This window comes from Zingiber officinale, chromosome 4B (genome assembly GCF_018446385.1).
Source record: "Zingiber officinale cultivar Zhangliang chromosome 4B, Zo_v1.1, whole genome shotgun sequence".
Classification (NCBI taxonomy): domain Eukaryota; kingdom Viridiplantae; phylum Streptophyta; class Magnoliopsida; order Zingiberales; family Zingiberaceae; genus Zingiber; species Zingiber officinale.
Window position 1 is genome coordinate 109,275,795 of NC_055993.1, and position 26,338 is coordinate 109,302,132.

Consider the following 26,338-nt stretch of genomic DNA (forward strand, 5'->3'; position numbering starts at 1 on the left):
GAATTTCATTGACTGTTCTTGTGGTTCAGCTAATGGAACCCGACGACTGCTAGGTCGGCACCGGATCACATTCACAATGATACTAGATGCCCCTAATATGGAGACAACTGCATAATAAACTTCAGCAACAAGATCTTTGAGTAAGCTTACAATGGTTGTATGCCAAGAAGAAACATTCATAATTCAGTCAGGTGAGAGTTGTCTAGTATGTCAATATATACACACGCACTAAAGATTTGTTTTTTAAGCTGGCATGAACATGAAAAGCTAGGAGGAAAAAAATCACACATCAATGTCTGCAATGACCTTTAAGTAGCAACTTAAATATTTTTCTGATATGTACAAATCGATGTTATTCCCCTATACGTTTTTAAACTCAGGTTTCTCTTGAGTCAGTAAGGAGGAAGTCGCATTCTCTTCCAGTGTTGTTGGGTCGTTTTCATCCTTCACGGGGTAGAATACATAGTGCTGCAAAATGAAGAGAGCATCAAAGAGTACAACTTCCTGCAAAATTAAACCAGAAAAAAATTAGGAAATATGAGCAGAAAATATATCTGAAGAATATAAAAAGTAAACACTATTGTTGAGAGTATTAGGTAATAGGGAGCAGCATCACATTGATATTTCAGGTCAAACGTTTCTAGTTGAGCCCTAAATACACATACATGTATTGTTTTACAATTTCAATGCAATATACTTAGCAGTTTTTAACAGATTCAAACGGAATTGTCATTGTTAAACCAGCAAATTTTTCTCCAGTTCCTGGTTTAACTTGTCGCATCAACCAGTGTCAGATTTTAAAAGCACTGATTACAGTAGTTGCATAGCCTCTTACAGAACCTCAGGCAAATCTAGTCTAAATTGATAAAAGCATGACTACAAAGACAATGATAAAGAAACACAATGCCTTCATGCATCAAGAAACTCAAGGCATTTACATACCACAGAAAGAAGCGTCTTGCCTATGTTACCATAGAAGTTAACTAGTGTATCTGCAGAAAAAAATGTACCTATCAGGAAAATGTTGAAACCCGTATACCAAGGATAGATCCAACCATAAGAAAAACCTTTACTCACTTTGATCTATGGATTGAATACCCATCTGCGCAAAGTTCAACAAACCGCCAACTAAATCAAGCAGGATATTGCCAATACTCCAACCAACAGTACTCTTTCGTTGGAAGTTCATAAATGCCTAACAATTAGGTTAGCAGTGTTAAAGAGCGAGATGGGAGAACAAAACAAAAGTGTCAAGAAGTCCATCAATCCAAAGTTGTCAAAGATAGGGGTAACAAATGAAAGGAAAACAAGAACAAGGAAAAAAGAAAAACTAGCTTTTCTATAGAAAATAACTTGTTGAATATTCTAAATGATGTTGCCATGTTCAAGATATTGTAACTATTTACTTAACATGACCTCAATGTCTTTCACTTTCTTTTTTTCACTTCACTTAACTAGGATTGTTTAGTTTAAGAGGGTACATTTCATGAAGTTAATTTGTATGTATGCTGATGTCTTCTTGGCTATCTACTTTCCTAAGGCCACCTTTAGTTTAATAGTTTTGAGGTATTACATGATAAGCACATGGAGGGTTTCGTTCATCTAGCTTCTTGAATATAATCTAAAAATTGGTGATATGGGTGGGATACAAACAGACCTTCAACCGTCAACCTAGGGTCTGACCTGACCTCAAACAATTAGATTTTTGAACCAAAGATTCTTGAAGAGGAAGGAGAAGAGGTGACAGCCAATACCTAACAACATCCAAAGCTAGTGTAACCACTAGAATACCAATTATACCTCGTCATCGACAAACAACCCAAGAACAGATCAAGTCACCAAGATTCTGAACCTTATTGGGAGGGGAGAAGGCCATTCCCAGACTGAAAACATGACAAGACAAATAAAAAGCATCATGCTATATAAGCTCAAGTGTAATCCCAAGAGATGGTGAAATTGAAAAGCTCATAAATACAATCTTTCTTACTACTGTCTTTAACTTGGGCATCTGAGAAAGACATAATCTGAACCATTTCTAGCACCCCTAACCTAATAGTTACTCAAAATCAATCTACTAACCAATTCTCCTAAAAAGTGCAACATAGCATACTGAAACCAAAACAGTAATCTTGGCACTTCAATCATTCCACGGAGACCTTGGTTGATAACTTATCTATTTATGTAACTCACAAATGTTGAACCAGTTCAATCCAATATATAAAAGTTGAAGGATAGAGTGGCAAGACACTAGCAATTCCTGAAAGATCCACTATGGAAGATTCACAAGTATGTGCTTAACCGCATGCCAAGGGAAATTTTACTCGAGATGATTTATTGTCATGGCTTGCATTAGATCCAACCACATCCACAGAGGGTCTCATCAAGGGCATCAAAGCCAATGGCTAAAGATCACCACTAAAAAAAATCATCTAGAAGGACTTCACTTCTGGATTTAACCTCTCTCAGAACTTCATCACCTATTATAAAAACAATACAAGGAATGTTGTTCAAATTCAAATCATCGTGTGACAAGTTGGAGGTTTCACTTTTATGTTATTGCCCATTTGCAAGCCAATGGACAAGCAAAAGTTAGCAATTGCAACATCATGGATGGACCTAAGAAAAAAAGTGGAGGGAGGGAGTACACGAGCAATTAGGTAGATTAGGTCCGTGCATCATATTGGCATATAACACATACCACTAAGGATGATCTACTAAACTTCTTTATGTCAACAAGGAGTTGACAATTCATAGCTTTAAGGTGAAGGTGTATTCTGAAGCCTGAATGAAGGCCTATTCAAGAACCTCAACTTGATTAGTGATGCTTAAGGTTGAATTTAGAACAACTAGGACAATTGATCAGCTCAGATAATATAAGCTAAATGTGTACCCACACACCAATGAATTCTAAAAGATATTACTCTCTTTTGGCTTCAGGCTGCTGGTGTCTGATTATCTAAATTTTCTTTCATTTAGACAAAAGATCTTATACTAGATGTAATGACATATGTGAACTGACTGAATCTTAAGAGCAAAGATAGAATCTGTACCTGTGGGATATACTTGATTGCCGTCATGGTAACTTGTATTGCGCTGAATTAGACCATAAAGAATAGAATTAGAATCAGACAATAACTACAAGAAAGTCATTTCCAAATGTGAAAGGAAAATTGTTTTTTTGCAAATGTTGGATTTAACTTCTTTCTGGATTGTTCTATTTTGGCATATCAGGAAGATTAGATGTATCTTACATGGATTGATTATCTAATATTGCAATATCTACTTTTTCATAAGAGAACAAAGTATTACTTGAATACAGAGATAAGCCAAAGCCAAGAATGTTTTGGCCAAGCTAAGATCACGCAAACCAACGCAGAAAGCAAGACAATTATAGAAATCCCAATGCAAGCCTTCGAGACCTTCTGATTTCCACGCTGTGTAGATTAGAAATAAAAAAAGAAGGGTAAATAGCGAGTTTGATTAAAGAAAAGGGGTATAATGACATGTATTGTTCAGACTCAAAGGACATGTTATCATTCAAGAAAGGATTACTTACATCATAAATCAACACTTGGAACAATGTGAAAGCTGTGAGTGCAACAGCATGTATTGAAAAAGCCACATCATTTGCAGCTACAGGAATCATCTGAAATCCATGCAAATTCAGTATGAATACATCTTAAATATATTTTTAAAAAATGATTCCAGAGTAAGCAAAACTTTTCAAACAAGCAATCCAGCTATATTTCCAGATCCAACAGCAAAGGAGCTGAATGATTTAATGAGATTATGAAAAGTTTCAACAAATTACCGTCACATTAGATCAATATCAGGCTTGTTCTTCATAAGATATCATCACAGTTATAGTCTTATTTTACAAGCAAAAATAACTTCTTTTTTTTTTGTAATTTCAAACATCCTACTTATACAACACAACCTTCCTTTCAGTAACTTGTGCAGTGTGCATGGAACAATTTATTGAGAAATCAAAATTCTTTAGACATTTTGTTTCAAATTTACAACAATCAAGATTTGATTTTTTTTTTCTTTCGCCTTTTTGCCCAAATGCAATTATAAAATCAAAGGAAATATGCATTTAGTAGTAAGTCTCTGTCTCTATTTTTTAATATTGTTGAACTCAAATCTAACAATATCATTTTAGATATTATAATAGTTAAAATTATGTTTACCTAAAATTAATTTAGAATTAATTAAGAACTAGGAATCTGAAATGATTTAGAATCTGAAATGTTACTTAAGACATTAATTATATTTAAAACTAAAAGCACATATACATACAAATTTAATTTTGCTCATTTGAAAAATATTGTTGATCTAAATTCTATTAAAATCTAAAAATTGTTTTCTCAAATTAATTCACAACTATGAATTTAAGATTCCTTTATAGAAAATCTATTGATTGCAAAATTTAAAATTTCAAATATTATTCATAAAATATTACGTTTTGCATTTTTAAAATAAATAAATAAATAATGGTTCTAGTTTAAAAAAAAAAAATTATACAACTTCTAATGCAAATGAATTTTAAAAATTTATTTAAATTTGACCACACCAAATATTGGTTTTCTGAATTTATTTTATTAAATTTTATAAATACATTTTATTATATCTCGACAAAAAAAATTATAGTTTTGTATAACCATGATGTGAAATTTATAATTTATAGGAAAAAAAAATCTTCAATGTTGAGTTAAACTTATATGCCATTGAAGGTGTAGTACTCATTTCTTTAATCACACCTAACATGTGACACTACACCTTTGACGGAGCATGAGTGAAGACTTAGCAATGATCCGGGGCAAGGTATGAATTTAACTTCTCACCCCCAACCCACACAAGTAGCAAGGTGGAATGGTGGATTACAAAGTAAAATATTTCTTTGCCATAAGCCCCGCTTCTTGAGTGAGGCTAGCTCAAGGCAGATCAATGTAATCTATATTAATTATGACAAATAACTTATAAAATATACATAGTTTATATCAAATTCCAGGTATTGCAATCTAAGAAATCAGTGCAGAGCAGGGCAGGGCAGGAAATCAAAACCTTGCCCAATGCCTATCATGTTTGCAGGTTATGATTTCATATCTCATCCCTTTGTCATAACAGATAAGGACTAAGGTGACCCTAATTAGGGCAGGTTAACGTGAGTGTTCATTACATGTCAAATTGTTATCCATGTGTGAGATCACCTAAATCTTCCTACATGGAAACGAGTTTTAAAAATTCACTACCTAGGTTGTTTATGCTTCTACATATGCTTATACAATGAGAGACACATCACATCCTCTTGCGGATACCCATCCAAACTTATTAAACTCCATGTCAAATTATATTTAATATTGATTAGATCGAAGCACTTTTGTGAAATAGAAAACAAGAAGCAATAGGACTGGCAACAGAACAGATAATTCCAGATAATCATGACTATCTGACCCCTTTAATTGAGTTCAAGTACACATTAAATACTACTGGGATGACAGATTTCACCTTTTGCTACAAGTACACATTAAATAGAAATAAAATGAGATTGGGTGAAATGGCAGATACTAGTCATAGGTATGAGATGAGTTTAGGATTACATACTTGAATACAGCTACTTATCTCAATAGATTTTTTTGTTATGGGACTTAAAGTGATTGCTATCATGAATTATTTTTATGCTATGGATAAAAGGGGAGGGTTACGTTAGGTTGCCGGCCAACGTCAAAATTATGGCAAATATTCAATGAATGGATCCATTAAACTATTGTGTTAATGCTAGGTTGTTCTCCGTAAGAAACGCGTTACAAGGTCCGACTGTAACGTCTCGGCAAGGACCGCTACATCTCCAGAACTTGGATGTAGTGCTAAATATGAAAAAGTTCGCGTTACAGGGTCCGACTATAACGTCAGGACCACTACATCTCCATGAGAACTTGGGTGTAGTGTTAAATAGGCAAGAGTTCTCACACCATAGGTTGGATAAGAATAAATATGATAAGAAAACCAATAATCTAGGATTTGGAACATAGAACATAGGAACTTTCACCGATAAATCAATGAAAGTAGTAGATATGATGATTAGAAGAAGAATTAGTATTTTATGTGTACAAGAGATAAAATGGATAGGCGAGAATGCAAAGATGATAAAGAACTCGGGTTTTAGTTATGATAAAGCAAGAAATGGAGTGGGTATTATTGTAGATAGTTTGTTAAAGGATAAAGTTGTAGAAGTAGTTAGAAAAGGGGATAAAATTATAGCCCTTAAGATAATAGTGGCAAAAGAAACTATGAACATAATTAATGTATATGCACCATAAGTAGGATTAGATGAAGCTACCAAATCAAGGTTTTGGGAGAACTTAGATGAAATATTATAAAATATTTCACCAAATAAAATGATTTTAATGGGAGGTGATCTAAATGGGTATGTCGGAGTGAAAAATGAGGAATATGAGAGGGTACATGGGAGTTATAGGTTTGGAATGAGAAATGAGGAAGGAAAAACTATATTAGATTTTGCGATAGCATATTATATTAGCTAATATGTTTTTTAAGAAAAGAGAAGAATACTTAGTCACATTCAAAAGTGAGAATAATAAATCGTAAATTGACTTTCTTATGATTAGGAAGAAGGATAGAAAGATTTGTAAAGATTGCAAAGTTATCCCTGAAGAAACTTAACTACCCAACATAGGTTAGTAGTGTTGGATATACGCCTCAAACATAGTATCAATAGGAATAAAATATATATGATTCCTAGAATTAGGTGGTGGAAGTTAAAGGATGGGAAGCAAAATATATTTAAGGAGAAGGTAGAAGTACAAGTATTAGGTGAAATATAACTCTAATATAACATGGAATAAGATGGTATTAAAGTTGAAAATAGTAGCTAAGAGTGTACTCGGTGAGTCATAGGGACATGCACCACTAAGTAAGGAATCTTGAAGGTAGAATGAGAAAGTACAAGAAAAAGAGAAAGTGAAAGAAAAACGAATAGCTTATAAGGAATTATATATTTGTAAGAACGAAGAAAACTTAAAAAAATATACAATAGCCAAGAAAGAAGCTAAGAAAGTAATGAGTGAAGCAAAAAAATAAAACTTATGAACGATTATATCAAAAATTGGATAAAAAAAAGGAGAAAGAAACATTTATAGAATAGTAGATATCTTAGCTAAATAAAATGTATTAAAGATGAAAGTAATAGGGTATTAGTAAACGATGGAGAAATAAAAGAGCGGTGGAAGAGGTATTTTCATCAATTTTTTAATGAAAGTTTAGGTGACCAACTTAACTTAGGTAATTTAAGTAGGTCAAATGAGCATAGAAATTTTAATTTTTATCGTAGAATTCAAACTTCAAAAGTAAAACAAACTTTAAATGAGATGCACAATGGAAAAGTCGTTGAACCAGATGATATTCCGATAGAGGTATGGATATGCCTAGGGAAACAAGGTATTGAATAACTTACAAAATTATTTAACATGATATTGAAAAAAAAAAAAATGTCTGATCAATGGAGGATAAATACTCTAGTTCCCTTATATAAGAACAAGGGAGACGTACAAAATTTTACAAACTATAGGGGTATTAAACTAATGAGTCATACTATGAAAGTTTGGGAAAAAGTAATAGAAAAAAGATTAAGGAAGGAGACCGCAGTGACCGAAAATCAATTTGGGTTCATGCCTGGAAGGTCAACAATAGAAACTATACATCTTCTTAGACAATTAATTAAAAAATATCAGGAGCAAAAATAAAATCTACACATGGTATTCATTGACTTAGAAAAAGCTTATGATAGAGTCCCAAGAGAAATTATATGGAGAATTTTAGAAAAGAGAGGTGTTAGCGTAACATATATTGACCTAATTAAGGATATGTACGAGGATGTAACGACCAGAGCAAAGACTTCAGGCGGAGTAACTGAAGCATTTCGAATAAAGATAGGGTTACATCAAAGATCAATTCTGTCCCTATCTTTTTACACTAATTATAGACGAACTCACTGTGCACATTTAAGACACAGTATCGTGGTATATATTATTTGCAGATGATATTATTTTAATAGATGAAACACGTGAAGGAGTAAATGATAAACTAAGCGGGAAATACTAGAAAGGAAATGTTTTAAGCTTAATAGATTAAAGATAGAATATATGAAATTTAAGTTTAGCAATATTAGAAGTAATAAGACAATTGTTAAGATAGGAGAGGATGAGTTGTCCGAAACAAAGAGATTTAAATATTTAGGATCATTTTTGCAAAACGATGGAGGGATCGAGAGAGATGTCTTACATAGAATACAAGCATGATGGGTGAAATGGAGGGGAGCGTCGAGTGTTTTGTGTGATCGTAAAGTACCTCTTAAACTTAAAGGTAAGTTCTATAAAATCATAGTTAGACTTGCTATGTTATATGGAGCTGAATATTGGGTTATGACTCGAGCACATGAGCAGAAGATGAGAGTTGCAAAGATGAGGATTTTAAGGTGGATGAGTGGGCATATGAGGATGGACAAAATAAGAAATGAGAGCATTAGAGAGAAAGTCGAAGTTTTATCTATTGAGAAAAAACTCCGAGAGACACGTTTAAGATGCTACGGATATGTACTTAGATGACCAATAAATGCTCCAATTAGGCAATGTGAAACTATGATAAATATGCATATCAAATGAGGAAAAGGAAGACAAAAAAAAAGACTTGGTTAGCAATAGTAAAATAAGATAAAATTTATTTAAATATAATATATAGATGATGATATAGTCGAAGATAGAGTTCAATGGCGTAAAAGGATTCATACAACCAACCCCACCTAGTGGAAAAAAAACTTGGTTGTTGTTGTTGTGTTTTATATTATAATTTTTTTGAGATTATCACAGAAAATATTTATAGGAAATAGTAGATTAATTATGATAACTAATGCAATTATTAATTGATAGAGGTATCTTCAGAAAGTCAAGGGGGCAAGAAATGGGAATTGCTTCGGTTTTAACAAAGACAAGGGAGCGCAATATGATCTACTACAGAATTATCGTCAATCAATTCGTCGACGAACGAGGCAACAAAACATTTAGGAACAAACGCCTTTCTGAAGAACATAAACCAACGAGAAGGAGTTTTTTTTTTTTTCTTTTTCTCCTAAAATAAAAATACCAACCTCATCGGAACCGTACTTCTCATGATACTGCCTCTGGACCGCAGGACTGAAGAACAGCACCGCGTTGTAAATGAGGTACGACGAGTGCTTCGTTACGTTGAGAACCAGGAAATCGAAATTCAACCCTACCACGCTAAAATCAACAACAAATCAGCTCGATACCACATAAAAAAAAATACAAATCCCCCACTACCACCAGTAGATCCCATCAAAATCAACCTTACAAACAAGAACTCAATCTTGAAGTAAAAAAAAGCTAACAAAGGAAAAATCCGGACCTCTTCCTCCTGAAATTGAGGATGACCTGGGGGTAGAAGCTGATGGACCATGCGAAGAAGGCGATCCACCCGAAGATCTGGTAAGTGATGTCCAAGTAGATCGAATTCCAAGACGCCATGGGCTCCTTTCCCTACTCGACCCGATGCGATTGGGAAGACACGGCACCCAAAAGGAACTAATAAGCGAGGATATTTATAGTGCCTTCGTTTGGTCCGAATCCCGGAAATGCCCTCCAGGGACTGTCTGTGCTCGCTGAATGGATCCGGGTCGACGTGAGAAAATCGAAAAAGGTAACGGGCATTTTGGGTAGTACATGCTTTGATGCACCCGCCTTTGGCAATGCGTGTAAGAATCCGGATGGAATCCCTGGCAGATTCACCGTTCATCCATCACTGGATAGTAAAATTAGAAAAATTTCCACTCCATCTCATTAAAATAATTAACAGTACTCAGAGGATCGAGCATATAGATCTAAAGTGGATCTACTTCTCAACTTTAATCCCAAAAAACAGGATCAACACACGAGAATCTCATGTTTATAATGGAACGACTTCAACACGTCCCGCATTGATACATGATGTGCTTCTCCATTATAGACTTGCACTTCTTGCAAACCGACGACTCTCCATTAATGGAGCTCTCTGAGAAAGGGGTCACGACGGAATAATCTCAGGGTTCTGTGGCCGAAGTGCCGAGGGATTTCAGGAGGGCGCCCAAGAATCCCAACCTCCTAATCTTCTGCCCCCATGCATGGAGGTTTGACAGAGACTCCAACACTTGATTACCCCAAAGCTTAAGAACTTCACCGGACGCCCCTTCACCGACCAGCAGCCAGCCGGAGCTTCGTGTGTCGGAGCTCAGCAAGGAGTCTATCTCTTGCGTGATGGAGTCGTCAGATTCACTTGCGTACCCAAGTCTCTGCCTCGAACTTCGCATGCTCTGCAAACGCAGCCAGAAGATACTGATGTTTACGTGCGACAAGTACCTGCTCAGTTTCTCCTCCATGATTCTTGTCAGTGTGCTTGAGGTTTGCTCCTGCATGTTGCTTCCCACGTAGATGAGCTCTACTGGGACTCCAGCTTCGCTGAGGGCTTTCATTTTTTTGCTCAACTCTCGAGCCCATCCTAAATCATTAGTTCCATAGAGGCAGATGATTCTTCTCTCTTCCATCTGAAAAGAGTTGCCGATCATCAAGGACATTGATTGCAATATAGCATATGTGCACCGGCAATTCATCTCTTAAAGTTGTGAAATTCCTAAAAAGATGCATTTAACTTTCAGATTTATTAAAAGGCGCATGTGTTTCTTGCTCTTCCTGTCAATCATTACTGTACATGTTGAATTTTGAAGAACAATACCATTTTAGTGTTGCATAAATCTTATATAATAGTGGTGTTATATTTTGAGAAAAAAAAACACAATAGTGGCATTGATTTTCAAAAAGCATCATCTAAAAAATCAGTATCATATTGGTGTGTTTTTTGAAATCTTACATCACAGCGGTGTGCATTTGGTGAATTGTTGTATTGTAAATGCAGTAACTTACCCAATAGGAGAAAAGCGGATCTATGTTGTCTAGTAGAAGTTCCATTGTCCATCTTTGTTCTTCCCATAGCTCCCTCTCTTTTGAAGTTGTGAATGGGTAAGCTTTCGAGCCCCAAATTGCGACCATATCGAATGCATCTAGGGAGGATACGTTTCCGCCATGATCTAAGGCCACCATCATGGAGTCTCCTTGAAAGTGCCATACTTCTTTTATGAATTTCATAACTGATGAGCTCAAGTTCGAAGGTTCGGTGATAGAGTACCATGGGAGTATGTCGACTACTTGGTCGTACACTCTTCTTTCGACTTCTTGTGCGGAAAACATTGCTGGAATCCAAACAATCTCATATTCTTCTTCTGGCCTATTATGAATCTTTTTCTCTGATTGTTGTACCACGAGAAGAAGCTTTTCCGGGTATATGTTCAGGCTTGAGATGAAGAGCATCACTACTTTGTTACTTAATACATTAACACCAACCTGCATAATTAATCACCGCAATGTGAATTTAGCAATTCAAATGTTATTACAACAAATTAAAAGCGGTAAGAGTCAAATTTTTAGTAAACTTGATAAGATAATCAATTCAAATTAAGTTTTAAATTTATTTACTTAGTCATTGAATTTGATAATATAAATTTATTTTTATTTTTAAAATTTCTTTATTTATTTAGCAGGTTATACAAATTTTATCAATGAATATAGTTCATAAACGAGCACTTTTTAATTAATTACAACTTAACTCGAAATTCTGATTGAAATCGACTAACCTTCTCCTGTGAGCAAGAATCCCTGAGGGGGAAATCATCCTTCTGAGCAAATAATGTGTATAGAACATCCTGGTTGTTGTCATGAACTCCAGCAAACAAATTCACGAGTCTCAAATGTACTTTCTTCTCTTTGAAATGAAATACATGATAACAACATTAATGGTCAGAATCAAGGGAGAGAGAGAGAGATCTTGAGCCCAGAGGCTCAGGAAAATATATATTACCTATTTGTTGACTGAAGGCATCAAAGTTATTTCTTAAAACCTCATATATGTAGCTGATCTTTTTAGCTAAACTCCAGAGTTCCCATACTTGAGGTGTGACCTTTGCCTGCAAGTTCGATTCGACCCCCAAAGCTATTGTGCTAGTAATCTGCGAAGCACACTCTACTGAACTTCGGATCACCCAGTAGGAAGCTATATGGACTTGGTTCTTCATCATTGCCAAGGCTTCGTAATCTTGGCTCACATAGTTCGTCGGCAGTATTTCGAACGCCATCACACATTTCGCCACGCTGACCATTTTCTCAAGAAGATATCGCAAAGCCTTTAACCGATAGTTCAATATGGTAGTTGTTTTCAGACTGTTCCTTAGCTGACCCTTCATAGCTGCGAGCGATAAGGCAAGAGGATTGGTGAGGCAGAAGCGTGCGATGAGCCAGTAATTGCCGTAGCTCGATGCCAATGCTGCAAGAACGATAGTCAGCTTCGTGCTCCATCGATGTCTCTCCAACGACTCCAGGAGAACACATGTAGTCGCTTTCGGTGGACGATCTGTAGAAATATGCTGGAGCATCTGCCAATGCCACAAATTAGAGAGCCTAGCTCTGAATTAATAAATGCATTCGATCGATGGGATTATGTATATATAGTTTAATTAATTACCTCGCATGACATATGATGTACTGTGATTCCTAGCTCTTTCACAGCGTTGACAATCTTCGCATCCTCCTTGCTTCTGCAGTCCTCTAATTCAATGATTCGGAAAATAATATTTGTAAGTTTTTGATCGATGAGTAAGAACGATCGAATGAAAAACTTAAGCAGAAAAAAAGAAGATGAACACTACTTCGTACGCTTGACACTGCGAAGTTGAGAAATATTCTCTCAGTTAGATCGAGCAGAGAGGCAGAATCAACTTGGTGTTCTTCCGGAGCATGCGTCTGCAGAATCTTCTTCATCAAGATGTCTTCGTGCTCAGGGAGGCATTCTGAACCACCTTGCGACTGCATCTCGCTCGCCGATGATCTCTGACACAGAATTTCGTCGTATTAATAAGCTGGTGATCCTCGACGTTGCCTTGCTGCTGTTTGGAACAGCATTGTTCTTCAAGTAAACGTAAAAGTAAAAGTAAAAGTAAAAGTAAATCCCAGGTGTCCAGTAGTTTAATTTAAACAGCACTGTGATAATTGTATCATAGAAGAGGAGCTTCAGCATAATGATAGAGTGTTACCATGTGATAATTATACTCATTAATTATATTATATTGTTGAATCTGGATCCTAACTCCGCCCCTGACTTACACCTCGCGTCGATTGCTAGTGTCCATTTCACTCTGTTGATCTAGAACAAAGTTAGATGTTTGGAAAGTCGCGAAATGAGATCTACGGAAAGTAGTTGAACCTGTGGCCTTTCAGAGCAACTCGACTGGCCGAAGCCTGCCATCATTGAGATTTACACACTGGCTTCTTGACCACTTTAAAAGCACAAAACTTTATTTCAAAATCCTCCTCTTTAGGTACAGGAATATTTGCTTTACCCCTAGGCAAGCAAGGTAGCATAACTTTCATGTGTGATCTTGAAGTAAAGTTCCACAGCCAATTCTTTGTTTCCTTCCTTTTTCCTGTTTTTATATCAGCATCTATTCTACAACGCAAGTTATTACTTTTGTTAATCGTTCGATACGTATTTCTGATTGATATTGTATTTTTTTTACCATGTATTTATTCTACCAACTAATATTGAAAACGATAAATCCGATCCTATGGAAGTTTTCCTTTAGCCATCAAGGATAAATCCAAAAGTGTTCATAGCGAGCGGCCTAGCAACCCAAATCTTAGATTTGTCATTCTATTCGAGAAAAATATCTAATAATATATCACAGTTGAGAATTAAATCGTAAATACTTAGAAGATGATATAAACAGCCTATCACCGTATCATGGAGGATTATTTTATCTGTGGCTTAATATCAATTAATCGAATTAAATTGTCGACTAAAAATAAGTACCAGGACATATGAGAAAGAAAAAGAGCAAAGGATGGATGCAACTTGATGCAAGAGATTCATGGAGATCAAAATAATTTGTTATGTTAAATACCATTCCTCCCAACACAAAGTTGAATCAAATATTAAATTTTTCATCCTCATGGTGCAATGGCAAAGCACCTATATAGTCTCTCAACAATTTGATTCCTAATTATGGTGCACTGATATTTTCTTCTAATAAAATGATAAACCTAGGATATTGGGTTATTGGATAACTTATTACGAGTACTTCCAGATTTATCTTGATGGTCAATGAGAAATTTATACGAATCTAAGTCGATCATCTTTAGAATTAATAGACCCAAAAAACTAACTACCTAATGCTCTAGATTTACTCTGGATTATATATATATATATATATATATATATATATATATATATATATATATATATAATTAATGTGCTATTAAAAAATACGGATAAAAAAAGGAGAGGAGGAAAATGAGTAGTATGGGTTGGATGAAAACCCTAACTCACATCCAACTCTAACTCAATCCACTCAAATTGATCACTGAAGAAGAAGACCTGAGTCTAAGGTTTGACACAGGGGAAGAAAGGAAATGGATGAGAGGGGAAGAGGGTTTAGGGGTTTGGTTTTGAAAACCAACGACAAGAATAAAGGGAAGGGAAGAGAGAGAGCCAAAATATATCCGCGCGTTTTGAAGAAGAGGAGAAAATGCTAGATTTTTATCTGCATCAGCTCACCACCACATTGACTGTCATCCACAATTGCCCATATAAGAATGTGCAGGATAACAAGTTCGTGTGTATGTATATATATGTGAAATTTCAGTTTGGTCTGATATTGGGCTGTTTTTTCTTTTTCTTGTCGATCATAATTTGTGAGTTTGCTTTTGATTAAAGTACTCAAATGCGCACAAACAGAGGGACAATACTTGCACCATTAATAAAAACAATCCACCGGCAAAGATGCTCTGGAGTTAAACAAGAACAGCAGTAATTATCTACGATAATTTCTCAGCAAAACATAATGAGTAGTCACTAAATAGGTCAAATAATAAAAGAAATATAGGCAATTGGAAGCTGGCGAAAGACAACTTTAAAAAAAACAACTGTCACTGATGAACAAGGGTATGAAGGAATGAGCCGATGAAGAAATTAAAATACTGAATGTCACTGCATAGGAGATCAGACAGAAATCTTATTTCCAACTTGACTGAAAAATGACACAACAGTTAAGCTGATTTTGAGTAGTATCTGACGCCGATAGCATAACCCAAGATAAGAAGAGGAACTAAAACTCGGAGGATGTTGACAATAAAGTCGGATGTCTTGCCCGGGTTATGGTTTGGCTGTTTGGTATGGTTTGGCTGTTTGGTAGGAGTGTCGAGTACTTCCTTTGGGATTGTAGCAGTATCAATTTCTCCAACATAATACTCATCCATCGATGCCTTGGCAGAGGTGCTATGACCAACATCTTCAAAATCAAGAGTTGCATCTTTCCCTGACCATAAATAGGATATCTCATCGGTTAACAATTCAAGCTGTATGGTATTGTGAATCATTCAAGGTAGATATACCAGTGGCTAAGAGCAAAACTTCATCTCCTCCAGGGTGATCTTGTAAGAATTTGGTAACATCATAAACCTGGAAAACAAATGCATTAGGGAACTGACCACAATAGCAGCAAAACTCGTTACTTAATTATGCAGAAACTGCCAAGAGCAAAGTTGATAAATACTAGAAGCAAATGACACTATTGTTTGTAAACTATATAATATTTTCCTTTACTCAATCTACATGAAAATCATCAACCAAATATTACTGTTTGGAGAAGATACGACAAGCTCTCTGGACAAAAAATCCCTCATCTAAGTTTTAGCTAATTCTTCCACCTTATCACTCATTCAACATGACCTCTGCCAACTACCATAACAACCTCCTAGGAGACTATAAATCGTCCTACTCCCCTTTTTTCACTACCACTCTCAACAGACTGAATATGCCCAATCAAAATTAGTTCATTTATCTTAGTTTTCTTTTTGGTTTGTGTCTCACTTAATCTCTAATTTAGTTTTGTATAAGTGAAATGAGTTTCTTTATGCAATTACTAACATTTTTAACAAGAACAGATTTATTACCTACGAATGAAAACTAAAACATTTAGATAGTTCACGTTATTAGACAACTTATTAAAGAGATTGTCCACAATCAAAAGTCCAAGTATTCCCTCATAGAAAGACAAATTTTAATACAATCTCGTCCATCACCAGTGTGTATACTTGTGTATACAAATATGGTACATCACAAACCTTAAGCTGAAAAATTTATTATATTTGTATCCAATGAACAACAGTTGTTAAAAACAACAGTTGTTAAAAATTGGGTGATCACATATAGAAAGTTTAGGCAATTAGAAAATTGTCAAATTTATAGATTAACATTCCACTCAAAATATAGTATTATTAACAGCTTATCCAAATGTAAGTTGTCATGAAAGAACTAAATTTATGTTTTGATGGGCTAACAGAAACTTAAATTAACCAGTGAGATCTAGCAAGATACAATTAATGAGTTTTGTGAAATATTATGAATCTATGATAGCAAATGTAAACATAAAAAATCAAGGGAGAAAAGTTAATGATAACCAAAACAAATGTATTAAGGATGATTTTCTAAATAATAACACAATAAGCAAACATATAATCAACAGGCATTTTGAAGGCGACAAATATATTTTGATAATTAGAAAATTTGAATTGATTAGAGTAGAAGCTATAAATTTGAAAAGGATAGAGGGAGACTGAAAAAACCTTTAGCTGAAATGGTAAAGCAATGGTTTGAATATTATTAGTGGCATGGCCTTGCATCTAATTGGAAAGATAAAATCCATGTAACTGAACCTCAAATAGTGTATCGAAACACAGCTTGTTGCTTCTGATGGCAATAGTCGACATTTTAAACCACAAAAAGAGGGTTGTCGAACCAAACAAAAGTGCATTGCAAAGACTTCAAACAGAAAATTAGGATTATTATGCCCCCATATCCTTGATATTGTGTAAGAGGTGCATCCAAGTTGAATTAGATTTTTACAAAGCTAGCATAAATGTGAAAAATTTCTAACCAGATTCAGATGAGAATGAGCTTCTATTGAAACGACACCTTATTAGGAAACTTTAATTTCTGAGTTCTCAGCATTTTAACAAATGTTTGCCAACATGCGATATATATATTTCTTTTATCATCTTCTATATTCCAAATATCAATTTCTTAATTGGCATGAACCAAAATTCAAGAAGAAAATATCATGATCAAATTACTCGAACAACCTTGAGTGTTGCTTGGCGGTCTATGTGATTATCATTAAAATGTCTCTTAATAATCACAGGGAAGGATCTTATTTCATCAAACTTAACAAACTGAAATAAAAAGTCATCACAGTTTACCATAACAAAAGAAAAGGAAAAGATTTTTCTTTCCCAATTCTTTATGGTAGAAAAAACTAAACTGTATCTGATCTAGATTATGATCAGCATCAATGAATAATAAAATGAGAGAAAAAAGTTAAGATGGTATAGACATCTTTATTAGCTAATGTAATAAAAAAATGAAAGAGACATAACCTTGACAAAATGAAAAAGAATAAACTAACAAGAGGAAACATCTTCATTTTAGAAACATGGCAACATTCAATCAAGCTAACAAGGAAATACAAACTTCAGAAGCTTCGCATAATGCATGACCTTTTAGATGGAAGCAGGGCCGACCCTGAGGCATGTCACCAGGGGCGACAGCCAAGGGCCCCCGATGTTTAGGGGCCCCAAATTTGATATGCATATATAATATATATTATATATAATTAGATTTTTTTAATAAAAATCTAAAAAATATATTTTATTGGAATATTTTAATAAAGGTCTAAAAATATATATTGTTGAATTATTTTAATAAAGGTAAAAAAAACTATTAAAATTTAAGAAAGAATTCTAAAAAAAGAAAAGAAAAAAAAAAGGAAGGTAAACGATCCTTTTTCTCTTTTCAAGATTTTATTTCTGGTACAATTTTTTTTATTAATTTATTTACATAAGTCATAAGACTTTAAAGAATAAAGTAGGAATCCTGAACGCTAATTTTCTTCCGTCTTCTACTTTTTGAATCTCTTCTAATTAAATTAGAAAAGTTTGTTCTCCAATTAAAATTTTAGTTTCATCAATATCATAATTCATTAATATATAAACTTACAACGTAAGTTACCTACTTATCTATATTTTTTCTTATCATCAATATTCAATATTGATTTTTAATATTATATTAGAGTCAATATTTTATGATTTTTCTTACAGATTTAAAAGAGTTTAAATAAATTATCCCAATTTTAATCATCACAGAATAGATTATATCGATTGCTTCAAGCACAAACTAGGCTTTATTGTCTTTTGACTATTATTTTCACTGTTTGTGTTTGTTTCATTGTTAGTTTTGTTGCTGGTTTTGTGTGCATTATTTTTACACTTAAAATTTGTAGTACAAATATATTTCTAAAAAAATTATCAATCTCGGAGTATTAAAAGAAACAAAAGAAAAAGAGTGGAACAAATTATTAAAACTCACAAAGGTGTTCTTTGTAAATTTTTTAAAGCTAGCTTTTCAATTAAAGATTCAGTCGATGAATTACAAGAAGAAAGTCAAGAAAAACTAAACGATCATGCAATAAATGAGCAAAAATTGAGTAATCAAGAAGAATTAAATGATCATACAATCAATGAGCAAGAAGAATTGAGAGAAAATGATGATCATAATCATGCAACGAATGAGCAGAAAGAATTGAGAGAAAATGATGATAATGATTTGAATGTAAATGGTTTGACAATTTTATATATTGAAAATGAGTTATTAGAAAAACTTGATTTTGAAGATCTTATTGATAATTTTACTTCTAAAAATGCTAGAAGATATAGATTTTTTCAATAATTATTTTATATATTTTTTTTGTATTTGTAGGTATTATACTTTTTGGAGAAACTTAGAAAACATATTTTATATAGTGTTGCACTTTTTGAAGAATCTTGTGAAATATATTTTGTATGGGCTTTACCATATTTTAAATTAAATATATTAATTTTTAATTTTTTTCTATTAAACTATATTCAAATTGTAGGTTAGTATTTTTTTTTATAGAGGTCACTTTTCTCTTTTCGCCCAAGGGCCCCAAAAGTCAGGGCCGGCCCTAGATGGAAGAATTTTATGCTTCTTGGAAGTTAGCTCTGCAAGCCTTTCCCCCTTCTTTAAAGATTTTCTAAATTACTCTTCAATTACAGCAACCATTTCTTTTGTTCACTTTCTACTTATTATACCTTGAACTTGAATCAATTGAATTTATCTATCTTCATAATTTACTTTACAGTAAACTCACACATCTATATGATCTATCTTAGGAATACGTAGCTAATAGTCTGACTAAAACCAACATCTTTTACTATCATATCATCTTACATAGCTATCTACTCTCCAATGCACCATTCACACAATCTAATTTCTCCAACGAAGCATGTGTATAGTATCACAATAATAAGATACAGATAAATTTTAATAATCTATAGCCTAAAAGACAATGAAAATACTACGCATGCAAGCCTCGTAAAGATCCACTGACAAGATCCAAAGAGTCGACATAAATGGTTACTTTTGAAGATCCCCTGAAGACAGAAAGATGACTAGATCGATCAACGGAATCTGGCAAGACGAAACGAGCACAGACCTTGCCGTGGATGACGAGCCAACAGTCCTCGGAGGAGTTGTGCGTGGAGACCTCATCTAGGGTGTAGACCTTCGCGTGGCTGGCCATCTCCTCCTACCTCGCCAAAGAAAATTGGAATCGACCGATGGAAGGGCAACGTAACGGGACGAGGAAGAGAGTCCTGAAGAGTCGTTGCTTGGGTGTGACCAATTTATAGAGAGATTTTAAATTTTCATATTGGAAATAAAATAAAATATATTTTATTTTATTTTATTTTATTGAAAAAATAAAATAAAAGCTTACTAAAAATAAAATAAAATAAAAAATTTGAAATTGCTATTTTTTTGTTCCATTAAAAAATCTAAAAAAAAACAAATCATAAATTGTTTCCCTTTATTTTATTTTGATAAGGTTAGCATAAAGGAAAGCAATTGGTTATACAAATCTCATAATGAGAAAGATAAATTTTAAAGTTTGTGATGTTTTATTAATTAATATAAATAGCCGAGAGACTAAATATAGGGATTTTAAAATGTAGAGAAATAAATGTGTAATATTATAATTTATAAAAATAGCTAATTAAAAAAATATTGAACCAAATAATACTAAATTTAAGATGATTAGTGTGAAAGTTTTTCTATTTGATATATAAATCGAAAAGTGCTCACGACGGATGACCTTATCTCATAGTTAGTACGCATTTCATTTAGAGAAAAAATCTCTACAAATACATCATAACTGGAATCGAATCACAGATATATGATGATAATTTGATACACTTTAGTTGCACCATAGCCCGGGGCTTAAAAAAATGGATTATGTAGTAGAAAGGCTAAATTAATGTGGGTATATATAAGTATTTAAATTAATAGTATTTATGGAAGATTTTCAAATTTAGAGAGAGGAGATAAAAACTTGTATGTTTTTTTTTGACTTCCCTCATTTCAATTTCTTTCAAAAAAAAGAAAAGTAATTTCTGTTCACGAGAAAATTAATAATAATTAAAGAGACTGGTGCAATTTGATGCTAAATGTATTTTTGAAAAAGTGGACCCAAAAATATTATTTTTAAAAATATATCAGATCGGTAGGCTTTTGTTCATTTAATTTGATTGATTTTTTACTCCTTTTTTGTCATTTTTTATCAACAATCATCTTAAACTTCATTTTTTTAAATAATCAACTTGTGCAATTTTTTTAAAAAGAAAATCCCAAGGACTTCCTTTTATCCATATAATTAAAACATTTAAAAAATATTTTTAATCAAAAATTTAAATGTTAAGATAATGCTTCCATTATCAATTTAATATGATTTGGCCGGATTTTACATCCTCAAAGAAAAAAGCTCACTTTATATAAACTTTATATAAATAATCTCACAATCTGCATCATAGATTTCTCATTCAATATTGATAGGAAAAAACATGAAAAACTTCAACTCTAATATTATTCTGTATCTAAATAACTTTTCAAGAGAAGAAAATGCCTTTTTATAAGTTTTTTTTGCCCTGATGTCTTAAATTTTAGAATACTTCGCCAACATCAAGAATCTTAAAAAATTATATTGTAAGCCATCTAAGAAAGTATATAATATAATTTACTTACAATAGATGAGGCCTTCTTAGGGCATTGATTTTTGTGCACTAAATTGCTTTTCTTCCTAAGAGAAGAAGTATGCAACATAATGTAAGTGAAAAAGATTGCTGTTTCAATAAACCTTAAGGCCTTTGATAGGATGTCATGGGGTTCTTCTCCATCTGCTGTAAAATAATGGTCTTCCTTGAATGATTAGTGTACAGAATGGATGATTTCAGAAGAAGTAGTAGTATTAGTCAGTGGTTGACTCTCTGTGAAGACTGGGATTTTGAAGAAAGAATCACCTGGTAGTATAATTACCTGAAGACTGCTTTGAACCTTAAGGCTAATTACTGCAAAGAACAAGGATCTTATGCCTCTGAAGACTGCTTTGAACCTAATTTGGAAAAGACCAAATTGCTAATTCATTCAGGATCTTTTGCCTGAATCAAGAGACAACACAAATATAACAAGGCAAATATGTACATTGACTATCTAACAAAACTAAGACCTAGCTGTTATTGTGCAGTTATTATGGTTATGGTTATATTTTGTATTGGATCACACAACAGAACTCATGTTTGACATGTTTATTCCAGCATATGGAAGAAAAAAAAAAGTCATGCAGATAACAGGATAGCATAATGCAAGTACAAAATCCATATGGGAAAGAACTAGAATCATTGATAAAGAAGAATGAGGTCAACAACAAAATGCACAAGTTCTTAGAAGCAACATGAGTCCAACCATACATATGTGACTAGTCATCAGAGGAATATATGAGAAGTGATTACTAATTCTACTACTATTGCTATCCAGATGCAATTAACCCATATTATAACAAATCATCAATCCAATTATTTCAGATGAGCTAGATGGAACTTCTTCTTTCCCAGCCATTAAGAGCATGTAATGTTTTATGAAACTCGTAAGTACTTTGGGTGCAAACAAATCTCTATATCTACCTTATTCGCGCATATTTAGCTCCCTGAAGCAGCATTACCAGAACAGATTGTGTGAATTGTCAGTGAATGATGTTTGTCATCATGAATAGACTGATAACCTCACCCTTCTAAGAAGCATTGGCAATTTCTGATAGATCAGTAAGTGCACGATATGACGATTAGGAAAATTGTAAGTACTGTTATGGATACACTTCCTAGACTACTGTTCCCATCTGAAAGCTGAGTAGATGGAACAATCGGAATGATATGATTAGAATGTTGACTGAGTTGTCATGACCTGGAGGGGAAGGGTATGATAAGCTGTCTTCCATATTGACCAAGTCATCAGAAGGTCTCAGGTCAACGCTACCCGTAGACAGTGACCAAGTTGCCACAGTCCCTAGTACCCCGATGCTCGAGGCAGGTTTCAAAAATATATACGGAACCAAATAAATACTAAAATAACAAAGTGTGTGGAAAATAAGCATGAAAAACATACCTTGGCCCAGGGGACGCCCTCTAGTAGACCAGTGAGTTGGTTGTAACGCTGATCGAGTTGTTGTTGTTGGGAATACAATCAAAGTCTCACATTGGAAATACATGGAAAATATCATGGGTTTATAAAATGAAGATATCTCCATTGGTATGAGGTCTTTTGGATAGAGCCCAAAAATAAATCCACGAGGATTTAGGCCCAAAGTGAACAATATCTATTGTGGAGATATCTAAAAATTTTTGGTCCTAAGAGTCATGACCCGGAAGAGTAGATGAATATGAGTCGAATAAGAAGCTGGATTGGGGAGCCGAGGGTCAGAGTATAACAGTGACTCGTAGGCCGGACTATAATAGTGGTTCACTAGCCGACATGTGACAAGTGGCAGGCAGACCAAAATACAATATCGACTTGAAGGCCAGAACACATCAACAACGGCGCGAAGGCCAGAACACACTAGCAAGGTGCACGACCGCAATAGCTCGAAGGAGGTTGGATCACATCAAAAGCACATGCCAACGTGGATCAGGTCGGGATTGACGTCGAAAGTGTGCGGCAGCGCGGATCGAAGGGCGACAACATGTATCGGGTGACTGCTGGAGGTAGGCACTTGCCGCTGGAGGCGACGTCGAAGGGCGGTAGCGGCCGTTGGTGGCGACGTGGAGGCGATAGCCGCTAGTGGGGGCATGGAGGTGACGACCGCCGGTGGCCTGCGTGAACGGGAGAGAGGAGGCGATCGCTCACAGGAGAGGAAGCGGCGGCAAGGGGGAGTTGGTGGCGTCGGTGTGGAAAGAGTAGGCGACGTTGGCGCTAGAGGTAGGCGGCGCTAGCCACGTGAGAGGCGGGCAATGTGGCGTGCGTGGCTACAACTTGGCCCGCAGCTACAGTTGGGAGTTGGTGGCATCGGCATGGAAAGAGTAGGCGACGTTGGCGTTGGGGGTAGGCAGCACTAGCCACGTGAGAGGCGGGGCAATGTGGCATGCATGGCTATAGCTTGGCCCGCAGCTACGGTTGCAAGGCATTGATGGCCGGAGATGGCAACGACATCGGCCAGAGACGACAAGGCTACTAGTGTGAGGGGAGGCGATGTTGAAAATTAAACTTGTTTTTTTTGTTGATAAAATTTTATGGAGATAAAATGGTGATGTGGCAAGTCTTGACTAGAGATAGGATAGAGATAGAACTTGATGAATTAATAAGAGTTCGTGGAGATAGAATTTATTTATTTATTTTTTTAAATATCATGATTATCTCATATTAGTGCTTATCCAATAAGCCTATAAATATGTACTTCTTTTTTCATGAATGAATAAGTTGAGTTTTCTATTTTCTTCTACTCCTCTTCCACATAGAGTTATTTCTCCTCTTCCACATTTTTCTTTCTATAATTCTTTTTTCTTCTCCCATAATTTCTGTTTCCAACAAAGTGGTATCAGAGCTATGGATAATGGAGGTATGGTTCCCTTCCAAGTTCCAGTACTCAAAGCGAGTAATTATGACAATTGGAGTATCAAGATGAAGGCGCTTCTTGGAGCTCATGATGTTTGGGAAGTTATAGAAAAAGGCTACGTTGAGCCTCGTGACGACTCGACGTTATCTTCAACTGAAAAAGATAGTCTGAGAGATTTAAGAAAGAGAGACAAGAAGGCTCTCTTCCTCATTTATCAAGCTTTAGATGAGGATGGTTTTGAGAAGATTTCAAGTGCTACTTCAGCCAAGCAAGCATGGGAAAAGCTCCAAGTCTCATATCAAGGAGAAGAAAAGGTAAAAAAGGTACGACTTCAGACATTAAGAAGTCAATTTGATGCTCTTCGTATGAAAGAAGGTGAGTTAGTATCAGATTATTTTTCTAGAGTCTCTACCATTTCCAATCAACTAAAGAGAAATGGTGAGAAACTAGAAGAAGTAACTATTATTGAGAAAATTCTTCGATCATTGAATTCAAAATTTGATAGCATTACAACCATCATCGAAGAGACCAAGGATCTACAAGTCATGACGATTGAGCAACTGCTGGGTTCATTACAAGCCCATGAAGAAAAGAAGAAGATAAATGAAGAAATTACTCAACAACTCCTAAAGACGACTCTTCAACCGACAAAGAAAGATGAAAGCTTCAGTAACAATAGAAGTCAACGGGGAAGAGGTCGTGGATATGGACGAGGTCGTTCTAATGAGCAAGGATGGGTCTCCAACAACAACAATGAAAGAGGAGAGCATTCAACAAGAGGACGTGGAAGAGGGTATACAAATTCGAGGTACGATAAATCTCAAGTTAAGTGCTACAATTGTGATAAATTCGGACATTATGCAAAAGAATGTAGATCGCCCAAGAATAAGGTATATGAAAGAGTAAATTATATGGAAGAAAGGAAAGAAGAAGATGGCACCCTACTGTTAGCATATAAAGATAATGAAAGAGAAGAAGATACAATTTGGTATCTCGACACTGGTGCAAGCAATCATATGTGCGGCAAAAGAAACATGTTCGTAGAGCTTGATGAATCAGTTAGTGGTAATGTATCATATGGAGATGAATCAAAGATTGAGGTAAAAGGCAAAGGTAACATTCTCATCCGTTTAAAGAATGGAAAACATTAATTTATCTCAAATGTTTTCTTTGTGCCAAATATAAAGAGCAACATCCTAAGCTTAGGACAACTTTTGGCAAAAGGGTATGATATTCATCTAAAAGATGGTATGCTCATCTTGAAAGATCATATTGGTTGCTTAATTGCTAAGGTGCCTATGTCAAAAAATAGAATGTTCTTACTTAATATTCAAAATGATGTCGTCAACTGTCTCAAAGCTTGTTACAAAGACATCACTTGGCTATGGCATCTTCGATTTGGACATCTGAATTTCGGAGAACTAGAACTGCTTTCAAAGAAGGAGATGGTGAGAGGACTACCTTACATCAAACATCCTGATCAAGTATGTGAAGCATGCCTACGTGGGAAGCAATTTAGAAGAGGTTTTCCAAAGGAGTCAAGTTCCAGAGCTCAAAAGCCTCTTGAACTTATACATACAGATGTTTGCGGTCCAATAAAGCCAAGTTCACTTGGTAAGAGTAATTATTTCATTCTTTTCATAGATGATTTTTCTCGGAAAACTTGGGTATACTTCTTGAAGCAAAAATCGGAGGCATTCGGCATATTCAAGAAATTTAAAGCTACCATAGAAAAGGAGAGCGGTCTCGAGGTCAAAGCTATGCGTTCTGATCGAGGAGGAGAATTTACCTCAAAGGAGTTTCAAGAATTTTGTGAAGCCAACGGAATACGACGACCCTTGACAATTCCAAGATCCCCTCAACAAAATGGAGTGGCGGAAAGAAAGAATCGAACCATCCTTGACATGGCAAGGAGCATTCTCAAAAGCAAGGGGCTACCAAAGGAACTTTGGGCAGAAGCGGTTGCATGTGCAGTATACTTATCCAACCGATCACCAACAAGGAGTGTGTGGGGCAAGACACCACAAGAAGCATGGAGCGGAAGGAAGCCTGGGATTTCTCATCTAAAAGTTTTTGGAAGTATAGCTCACGTTCATGTGCTTGATCAATCAAGAAGCAAATTGGATGATAAAAGTAAGAAGTTTATTTTTATTGGTT

At 34.9% G+C, this 26,338-nt stretch overlaps 3 protein-coding genes across 3 annotated transcripts; all 3 read right to left on the reverse strand.

The window, feature by feature from the left end:
- Window positions 1–135: 135 nt before the first annotated feature.
- Window positions 136–9,610, reverse strand: LOC121976011 (cystinosin homolog). The gene is made up of 8 exons (XM_042527984.1): window positions 9,442–9,610; window positions 9,164–9,296; window positions 3,557–3,646; window positions 3,310–3,434; window positions 3,051–3,093; window positions 1,078–1,195; window positions 943–992; window positions 136–504 (listed from the first exon to the last, which is right to left on the reverse strand). The coding sequence occupies exons 1-8, from the start codon at window positions 9,558–9,560 to the stop codon at window positions 361–363; spliced, it is 822 nt and encodes a 273-aa protein (XP_042383918.1). The 5' UTR covers window positions 9,561–9,610; the 3' UTR covers window positions 136–360.
- A 247-nt stretch (window positions 9,611–9,857) lies between these two features.
- LOC121976012 (protein SIEVE ELEMENT OCCLUSION C-like) lies at window positions 9,858–13,042 on the reverse strand. Its single transcript, XM_042527985.1, has 6 exons — window positions 12,824–13,042; window positions 12,640–12,722; window positions 11,980–12,550; window positions 11,756–11,883; window positions 10,989–11,465; window positions 9,858–10,612 (listed from the first exon to the last, which is right to left on the reverse strand). Exons 1-6 carry the CDS (start codon window positions 12,984–12,986, stop codon window positions 10,112–10,114), a joined length of 1,923 nt encoding a protein of 640 aa, XP_042383919.1. The 5' UTR covers window positions 12,987–13,042; the 3' UTR covers window positions 9,858–10,111.
- Window positions 13,043–15,218: 2,176 nt separating this feature from the next.
- On the reverse strand, window positions 15,219–19,840 carry LOC121977827 (cytochrome b5-like). The gene is made up of 3 exons (XM_042530251.1): window positions 19,742–19,840; window positions 15,564–15,630; window positions 15,219–15,487 (listed from the first exon to the last, which is right to left on the reverse strand). Exons 1-3 carry the CDS (start codon window positions 19,826–19,828, stop codon window positions 15,219–15,221), a joined length of 423 nt encoding a protein of 140 aa, XP_042386185.1. The 5' UTR covers window positions 19,829–19,840.
- Window positions 19,841–26,338: the final 6,498 nt, after the last annotated feature.